Source organism: Cebus imitator, unplaced genomic scaffold (genome assembly GCF_001604975.1).
Source record: "Cebus imitator isolate Cc_AM_T3 unplaced genomic scaffold, Cebus_imitator-1.0 Scaffold46, whole genome shotgun sequence".
Lineage (NCBI taxonomy): Eukaryota > Metazoa > Chordata > Mammalia > Primates > Cebidae > Cebus > Cebus imitator.
The window spans coordinates 182755-193241 of NW_016107361.1; the positions used below are offsets into that span (position 1 = coordinate 182755).

Consider the following 10487-nt stretch of genomic DNA (forward strand, 5'->3'; position numbering starts at 1 on the left):
ACATAATTAAAAACCCCTAAATAAGAAATAATAATATAGATTTTATTTTGTTACATCTCATAAAAATATATTTTGTTTCTATTATATAAAAGAACTATACTGTTAAAAAATTATATTAAATGATCATGTACTTTAAATAATACTGTCATGGTAATTATAATAAAATAGTATAGTTTTAACAGATAACTACAAAATTAGCTTATCTGAATACATGTAGGAGGATGAAAAGAAAAAATAATTATATACAATTAGTTAAGACATACTTTCATTTAGTTTAAAATTTCAAGTAAAAACATCATGTAAAATAAAACTATGAAGACACCAACCTTAAGCATTTGTACAGCATGTCTTACAATTAAAGCTGGTGGAGGTTCAGGAGCTTTCATAAGAAAATCAGCAATGGGACAATTAACTGGGGCTAACAGCTTGGTATGTAAGCAAAGTTCCTATAAACCAAAACAGTAAACAATTTTTAAAAATTAAAAAGAATACAATAACATATACGTTTAAAAATCATGGGAACTATAGTTCCCAAACACAGACTAGAAGAGTCTCTGATTAGAATGAACAATAGAAGGAAAAATGTCTTTCTATAAAAAATGAGCTCATACTTTGCCCTAGATAACAGAACCTTAATAAATACCCTCCTGAATCAACATATACCAAGATTACCATTGCTCCCACTGGCAACATCTCTTCATATTGTTCTTATACATAACATTCAGAGTCACTGTCCCAAAAAAAAAAAATCTTTTTTTCCCCCTTTATACTTCCAACATTCTAGAATGCTTTATCTACTCAGCAAATATCTGTTTACTATGTGCAAGGCCCTGTGCAAACTGGAGAAAAAGAAGGGGACAGAGGAACTATCTATTATTCTCATTGAGTTTACACTGTAATTTGAATAAAAGGCCTTAAAGAATTAATTATATAATTACTTAATTACATATATGGTAAGTGCTATGAAGCATATAGGGAGCTAAAGAAGTAAATATGATTTAATCAAGTTCAGAAAAGAGTAAGAGAGGGAGACCATGGGAAGTTACAGATAGTTTTCCTGAAGAAAGACACTTAAACTAAGATGTAAAGATTGAGTAGGAATAATTATAAAAGGAATAAGGTAAATGTATCTAAGGAGAGGGTAGATACATGTGAAAGCCATATGGCAGAAGGAAAAAAGTGCTTGAGAAACTAAAACCAGTGGTGTAAGAGAGGATAAATGACAAGAAATTACCTGTTCCCGCCTGTGACTGGAGACACAGGCGGGAATAAGTAATTTGCACTCTTGTTAAGAATTTTGAATTTTATCCCAGGAGGAACAGAAAATCACATGAGCACTAATAAGTGGGAAATTATCTTAGGTTTATGGTTGCCAAACACATGATCCTGCCTCTCTTTAAGGGTTTGGAAGCCAGCATTAGCCAAACACACTAAAGAATCAAATAAATGCGTTCTGCTAATCTTCCCTAGAAGCTATAGGGTTTGGCTGTTCCATTAAGTTAGAAAACTGAAAAAACAAAACAAAACAAGAAACCCCATACAATTAATAGAGGTCAGAAAATCTCAGTGAACTCAGTTTTAAAACTACTAGATAATCCCAGCATCTTATACGGAGATTTAGGTATTATCTTTTGGACCTCAAATAATTTGTTTCCTAATTCCACTGAGAATTTAATAGGTGAACACTACATAGTTGAAACTTTAAAATGTTATATTAAAAAAAAATCCTTTAAAACTGTACCATAATTTAAATATATTCAAGTGATTCTTTAAAATTTTGTTTGAAGGTTTATAAATTTTCTTACATAGAAAAACTATTTCTGTTACAGATATACCTTCCATAATATATATTTAATACTTTGGTTTTACAAATTGATTTTTTAAAGCCCTAATCCATAGAAGTTGAAATGGCCCTTCTCCTCCCTCACCTACAAAAAAATGTCTTATATTTAAATCAATTTTTACCTGTAATGGCATTCTCAAAAGTTCCGGAGTCTGAAATTCCAACATATTCTGGAATCGGAGTCTACTGAACAGACGAAAACAAATTCCAGGTCTACATCGCCCTGCCCTTAAAAATAAAATATAAGATTAGGACTCAACAAGGAATAAATGCTACAATAAACTAAATGCTATGTGATTTAAGAAAGAGAAAAATGATCCAGGATCAGGACACCTGAGTTTAAATCCTTATTCTGTTTCTTATCCTCTATAAATTCTTTTGGAAAGCACTTCACTTGTCTGGGGCTCCATTATTTCATATATTAGTTGAGATTCATGAATGACACCTACCTGATGTATCTTGTAGGGTTGTGGTAAAAATCAAAAGAAATAGCATACATATAAAAGTGAGCAAAAAACAAAACATGAATAAATACTGTTAATTTAAATTCAATCAATTTTACAGAGCTTATATCAAGCACTGTGTTTAGAGTTGTACAAATTATGCATTACACAACTCCAAGGGAATGCCATTTATCTTGTCATCATAAAGACTTGTATAATTTTCTGTGAAGCAGCAAAAAAATACCTAGAAGAAAAACAATCTCCTAAATTCACTCAAAGTCACTATATTAGCTAATGGCAGGGCTAAATATGCTAAGTGATAGAGATATAGAAATATTCTTGTCTTCATGGAGCTCACAACCCAGATAGGCAATCATCACTATAACACATTATAAGAGCTACAAAATCTTATATTGTTGGTCAACTTTTTGCTTCATCAAATAAAAGAGGACTTCAAAAGTATGTGGAAAAATGGAATTAAAAGAGAAAAAAATAAACTTTATTTCTCAACCATTAAGTTCACACTTTTGTAAGTGATAACACCAATCATTCAGTCCATCCCTAAAGAACTGAGGGTCCAGGGAATGTAATTATGCCAATGCATTTTTTTTACATTATTACTCTAAGAAAAATGGGGGTCCTTTATAGATATTTAAGATTAGAAAATAAAAATAATTCAGAAGGAGCCACCAGTACTATAAGGTGGATGCCTAATGATTTCCCACCAAAACTTATAAAACTGCCCTTGTTTGATAAGAGGAATGCACAGGAGCATTGTTGTGGTGGAGGAGAACTTTCTAGGGAAGTTTTCCTATGGGTTTTTCTGCTAAAGCTTTGTCTAAATCTCTCAAAACACTGTCAATAATAAGCAGAAGTTACTGTTATTTGGCCCTCCAGAAAGTAAGCAAAATGCCTTGCACATCCTAAAAAACTATTGCCATGACCTCCAGTCTTCTTTTGCTTTGAATGGACCGCTTCTACCTCTTGGTAATCACTGCTTTGATTGTGGTTTGTCTTCAGGATCATACTGGTAAAGCCATGTTTCATCTTCTGTTACAATTCTTCGAAGAAATGCTTCAGGACCTTGATTCCAATTGTTTAAAATTTCCACTGAAAGCTTCTGCTGTTGTCTGCAGCTGATCTAAGAGCAATGGTTTTGGCACCCATGAACTGGTAAGTCTGCTCAACTTTTAATTTTTCAGTTAGAATTGGGTAACCTGAACCAACTGTGATGTCTATAGTGTTGGCTATTTTTGTGCTGTTAATTGTTGGTCCTCTTCAACTAGGGCACAAATGAGATCTTTTTTTTTCCTCGCAAATACACATGGTGGTCTGCTATGGGTTTTATCTTCAACATCATCTCATCCCTTCTTAAAATAAGATATCCATTTGTAAACTGCTGATTTCTTCAGAGCATTGTCAGCATAAATGTGATATTTGCTCTTGCTTCAATTTTAGAAGAATTCATGTTGCTCTGACAGGGGCTTTTTTCAAACTGATGTCTTATCTTTCTTAGTGACTTAAATGAGATCCTGTTCAGATATAACAACTTAATATGAGTTTATTTTGGTGCAAAAATATTTTGAACTCCATGCATAGCTTTTTCATAAGATGCATTTTCCATAAAGTTTTTGAAGATCCCTTCTACTTCCCTAGACTATGCCCTTCAGCATTCTGACTTATCCAGGTTCCACTAAAAGATTTCTGTATTTGCCTAGTCCTTAAATGTTTATGGTCCTCTGAGGTTGAACCCTCAGCCATCTGCCCTTCTTACACTTCCCTCTCCCCTGAAGTAACTTTAATTATACTCATAACCTCAATTTCTATCTGTAATATATCTTCTTATCCTAATTCCAGGCCTATACTTCGGAAACTTCTTAGATGGCTCCACTTAGATTTTCTATAGACAACTCAAACTCAAAATAACCAAAAATTAATTATTCTCCCCAGTAAAAACACTCTTCCCATTTTCCCTATCTGACTATGGCACTACTGTCTAATTTTCTAAGACAGAAACCTGGATGACATCCTTAACTCCACTCTCTTCCTTATCCTTCACCCCCTACATACACAATCACCAACGTTACTTTCTTTAGTATCTCTTGAATTAATTATCTATTTTTCTTTATTTCCACCACCATTAAAACAATCCAGACTACTCTCATCTCTCCCTTATTATAGGAAAGTATTAATGAAGGAGCCTCCAACTGGGTCCTCCTACCATTATTTTTGTCTCTGCCAATCCATTCTTCAGAGAACTGAAAGGATACTCTAATCATGTCATCCCATTGTTTATTTATTTATTTTTTAAAAAGAGAAAACTAAAAATGGTCCTTAAGAACCTGTCTCCAATTTTAAGCTCATTTTTCACTATACTCTAAATTCCACCTAAACAACCTTCCTGTTCACTGTTGCCTTTAGGCAAATAAGCAAACTTGGTTATGCTTTTTCCCTCTGCCTTTTAGAAATGCCTTTCCACAACTTCTCCTTTATTCGTGATTGTCTCAGATTCAGTCTTAACAACTCTGGAAACATCCAGTTGTAGCACTGATAATACTGTATTAAAATTGTTTAACTTAATGGACTCCCATATGGACTGCAACATTTGTTCAGCTTTACCTATTAGACTATGGTTTATTTATCACTGTATTCATAACATGTGCACAGGGAAGGCTTTTGATAAACATTTGTTGAAATATGGCAATGAAAATATCTATAATTTCTGGCCTTTATCTCCAAAAATATATTATTTGTTATTTATTTTTGAGACAGGGTCTGGCTCTGTCGCCAGGGCTGGAGTGGAGTGGTATGATCACAGCTCACTGCAGCTATAGCCTCGACCTCCTAGGCTCAAATGATCCTCCCACCTCAGACTCCCAAGTAGCTAGGCCCACAGGCCTATGCCACCACACCTAGCTGATTTTTAAATATTTTGTAGAGACAAGGTCTCGCTATGTTGCCCAGACGAGTGTCGCATTCTTGGACTCAAGCAATCCTTCCATCTCAGCCTTCCAAAGTGCTGGGATTATAAGCTTGAGCCACCACATCCAGCCTTACCTCCAATAATATATTATTAATAGCGTGTAAGTCCAGCTTAATGTATCAAGCCACTATTGGTCATAAGAAAACAACAAATGTAACAACAACAAAGCCCTCATGGGCATTCCATGAAGTTACAAGGTAAAGAAATAATGCATATGAGTCTTCAGGATGTGAGGCATTCTTTTAAAGTCAGCATTTCATGTTTTCTTGCTAATTATAATAAAATACAAAATAAATTTGCAAGATAATTACTGAAAATGACACTTTTTAGTCTTATCTTTTGAAAATTAAAAAGTGACACAAATACATAGTAAAATAACCAAATTACAAAAAAAAAAAAATCTCCTTACTCTAAGAACCCCACAAATCCTCCTTCTCAGAGTCAATAATCATTCATTGTTTTTTAATGTTTCTCACAGACTTCTCAATGCATTTGTGTCTAAATACATATACAAACATACATATATTTTTCTTACCCAAAAGACTACTAGATGCATGTTCTAAACCCTACCTTTTTCAGTTAACAATGTATCCGGAAAACTCATTCCACATAAGAACACAGAGATCTACAATTTTCCTTTTAACAGCCACCTAGAAAGCCACTGTGTGGCTATCATTTATTTAATCACTTCATGATTGATGGACACCATAGTGTTCCCAGACTTTTCATTATTATAAACAATGCTTCAAAGAACAGTCTTAATCATACACTTTTTCACACATGTGCAAGCAAACTCTGGATAAATTATGAGAAGTGGAATCTATGGTGAAAGAGTAGATTTGGATAAATAGTTTCAAATTACACTCTGGAGCAGTCACACAAATCTACACTACCATCAGAAAAATACGAAAGTCTATTGGCCCATGTTTTTCCACTACGTTGTACATACTGTTAAACATTTTCATCAATGCCCATCTGAAAGTAAAAAAAAAAAATAGTAGCTCATTACTTTGCATTATTTTTGATACATATTAGGTAATATATGTGAGGTCAACGTATTAGTAGGACATACATATTTTTCATTTTGGTAAACTGCTATTTGTGCGCTTTATCAATTTGAACTGGATTATTGTCTTTACTTGATTTCAAAGAGCCTTTTTATATAATAAGGAAGTTAGCTCTTTGTCCTATATTGCATATGTTTACAATTTTTGGTTTTGTTTTTTAAGCTTCTTACATCTGAATGTACATTTAACTAGGCAAAAGTTTTTATTTTAACATAACCTAAATTCAACTTTTAAAGAAGTATTAAAATGGCTTGCTTTGCAAAAATAATATAAAAATTTTAAGATGAAAACTATTATTTTATCAAAAGTGGAATAAATGATAAATATGTAATGCATATGAAAATGTTTGTATTTTACAGGCAATTTAATGAATATACATTAAATATACATTACCTGCCTTTCCGCTGTACTGCACTAGCTTTGGAAATCCATACCATTTTTAACATTGTAACAAAATTCAGAGCATCAAAGGATTTCTGTAATATTTAAACCATCTTTATGTTATAATATAAAAGGCAATTAAAATGAAATAGCAAGAAATGTTAACATATTTTAACATGCCAAGTTTAATTCAAAGTCCTCTCTTGATAAAATAATTAACACAAATAATTAAAATAAATAATGCCAAGTTTAATTCAAAATCCTCTCTTGATAAAATTAACACATCAATACTGATTTTTAATAAACCCTGATTTTCTGATTACAAACATACTAAGAAAAAAGGATTTAAAAACTAAACTCAGAAGAGCTGTGTAAAACTTCCCTATTATGTGCTCTGTTGAGCTATCTGTTGCTCTCTGCCACAGTTGAATAATGGCAGCCAGTTCTCACAAGACATCAAGATTGGAGAGAACTGATCTATTCCCTTGATGTTGTTTTGCTACCAGATTTGCATTATTGTGGAGAATAAGAATGATCAGGGAAAGACATTTTCTGAAATAATTTTCAGGGACCTAACCTTGCAGAGTAAGAATAACAATCAATAATATCCCAAAAAGAAGTATTTTTAACCATTTCCACTTTACCTCCTGCTGAGCTACTAACAAAGTTAGCCTTTCCTGAATGTTACTACTAACAAAGTTAGCCTTTCCTGAATGTTACATTGAAGAAAGTAAAAAAGAACCATTACTACCCACATACTTCAAATAACCTATAGTGAAAATTTATTGTAGAGAAATATTTTTTAAAAATACAAGCCTAACTAGAACACATATTTCAGTCACTTGGTACTTACACTTTCCCTTTCATGAAACAACTACATAGAGCAAATAAAAATGTTTTCATAATAGTTTATAGAATTAGAAAACAAGCTTCTTAGTTTTTAATATAACATTACATTTGTCAATTTTGTATGTTAAATAACTTTTGACACTACCCATGTTTAAATTTCAGTTACTTAATAAATAAATAACACCTAAAGGAATTTTCTAACGTATTCAAAACCCACTTTATCCACTTTAGGTAATTTAAAGGCAATAAAATCTGAATTTTCATTCTCTCACCATTCAGATTTTTAGTGATAACGTTCATTAATGTCCTATTATGTAAAAATAAAATTTATCCCACCTTTAGAATATTCAATTATGATGAATATGGCCAATTTTTATAATAACATTTTATTTTCTGTAAAATATTCCTTAAAATTACATTGAAAACATGGCAATTTTTTCATATTAAAAATGATCATTTATATCCACTAAATAGACATAATTTGCTTCCCACATATGAATAGTATCTCTTCCCTTGAAAAATCAACTACCTTTATCACTTTCATTTATTCAGCAAATGTTATCTACCAAAGTTAGGGACATGGACAATTGCTGGACATTCCAGTACTAAAAGGAAATAAATGCCTTTTTTTTAATATCAAGGGTTGGTAAATTGTTTTTGAAAAGGGCTGAATAGTAAATATTTTAGGCTTTGAGAGGGTCTCTGTTACAAATACTCCAATCTGCCTTGCAGTGTGAAAGCAGCAGTCATAGACAAAAGGTAAAAGTAGACGGAATTGAGTTCCAACAAAGCTTTTTTTTTAACAAAAGCAAGTGTTAAGTCCAACTTAGCTGCTGCCTACTCCATAGTTTATCTATTTATTTGCTTCCTTTCAGCATGGTTCTCTTGAACTGAGTATCTTTTGAACACTTGCTATACGTGAAGCACTAAAGATATAACAGTGAACAAGGACATAATCCATGTCCATACGTAGGAAGAAAACATAAAAAGTATGTAATCAAATTCCCATACTGTGTGACAACATTTTCACTATAACTAACCAAACCCTTTACTTTCTTCCTAGTATTTGGAGAGCAGAGCTAAATTTTTGTATATTTTGTTAAAATAACAAAAATTGATTCTATATACTGAATTATTTAAGGCAGAATATTTAGTAAAATCAATATTTAGTATGTTAAATTTATCTACCAGACATTTTTCTTAAATTCTGCTTATAAAAGCACGTGCTGGTCCAAGCTATCTTGAGTAGAGGCAAAATTAAAAGAAAAGTAACTAACTAAATAAAAGCATCTGTTGAGATAGAACTTAATCTTCTTCATTTAAGTAAAACTACAACTTACCCATACATACCTCTTTCACCTTACCAGAATCAATAACAAAGACAACATCATTGACTGTGATGCTGGTTTCAGCAATATTGGTGGAAAGGATCTGCAACAAGATATTACTTTATAGTTAATACAAAAACACAGCAAATAACTAATAAAAATTTTAAAAAGAAGATTTTATGAAGCTTACTATTTTTCGAACACCCGCAGGTGGGTTTTTTAACACTTTCTTTTGATCGGATGTTTGCATATTTGAATGAAGCATAAAGACTTGATATCTGTTGACGATTGAAAGAGAAAAGACACTACAGGACCTGTATGTTATTTTAAGGAACAGATATAAGGCTTTAGCCCTTACCTATGTGTATTGTCAGCAAACCGCTTGTCATCAAACAGGATGCGATCTCTCAGTCCAACAATTTCATCATATCCAGGGAGAAAAATTAATACTGCACCTTGAGGAAGAATGACTTTTTAATATTAAATCTTACTTTGAAATCAGAGGCAATCAACAGAATACTAAAAATCTTACCACATTTTCAAGTACTGGTAAACTATCATGAGATGACACAAGATTATTTGCTTGTTATTATCAGTGCAATTATATAAAAATTTATACACTTAAAATGTTAATTCTTAAAGTATATATTTTGCTCCAGTTCTTTTAGACAACACTTATTTACCAGCATCACAACTATGGCAGATATTGTATAGAAGATGCATGATCAAATCCAAGTCTACTTTTTCATCATCAAAACTATGATGATAAGCTTTCAGGAGCTCTCTGTCTTCAGCACTGAGATCACTTCCATTTGTTTGAACCAGAGAACTTTCATCTAGATTTCCAAATTCCAGTGAAGCACTGAAAAAAAAAAAAAAAAAAAAACCAAGTCAATTTCCATTAAAAAGAGTAACCCTTATGTCCTTCAAATTTCCAATATCCCCTAAGGAAGGTAAGTGACACTTAATGTCCTAGCCATTATATGATTCATGTTTTGATTTCAAGCACAATATTCAAAGTGAAATTTGGCAATGAATGCTTTTAGAAAAACACAATCTGGAAACATTTCTCCAAAGTAAATATACAAATGGCCTATAAGCACATGAAGAGATGTTTAACATCATTAAGTTGTCAAGGAAATGCAAATCAAAACCACAATGAAATACCACTTCACACCCACTTGGATGACTACAATCAAAAAGACAGACAATAACAAGTGTTGAAGAGGGTGCAGAGAAATCGAAACCCTCATGCACTGCTGGTGGAAATGTAAAATGGTAAAGCCGCTTTGGAAAACAATGTGGTAGTTCTTCAAAAGGTTAAACATAGAGGTACCATATGCCCCAGCAATTCCACTCCTAGGTGTATATATAAGAGAAATGAAAAATATATATCCACATAAAAATTTGTACACAAGGCCGGGCGCAGTGGCTCAAGCCTGTAATCCCAGCACTTTGGGAGGCCAAGGCGGGTGGATCACGAGGTCAAGGGATCGAGACCATCCTGGTCAACATGGTGAAACCCCGTCTCTACTAAAAGTACAAAACATTAGCTGGGCATGGTGGTGCGTGCCTGTAATCCCAGCTACTCAG

At 32.7% G+C, this 10487-nt stretch overlaps 1 protein-coding gene across 2 annotated transcripts in view; it reads right to left on the reverse strand.

Moving 5' to 3' along the window:
• The window catches only part of YTHDC2 (YTH domain containing 2), a 78707-nt gene that overhangs the window by 31262 nt on the left and 36958 nt on the right, over positions 1-10487 (reverse strand). For both annotated transcript variants that reach the window (XM_017527171.1, XM_037737972.1), the window contains 7 exons: positions 9578-9756; positions 9253-9349; positions 9085-9172; positions 8917-8997; positions 6730-6812; positions 1966-2071; positions 327-446 (listed from right to left, as the gene is read on the reverse strand). In XM_017527171.1, coding sequence (XP_017382660.1) covers positions 327-446; positions 1966-2071; positions 6730-6812; positions 8917-8997; positions 9085-9172; positions 9253-9349; positions 9578-9756 — 754 coding nt within the window. The remainder of the gene's footprint in view (positions 1-326; positions 447-1965; positions 2072-6729; positions 6813-8916; positions 8998-9084; positions 9173-9252; positions 9350-9577; positions 9757-10487) is intronic.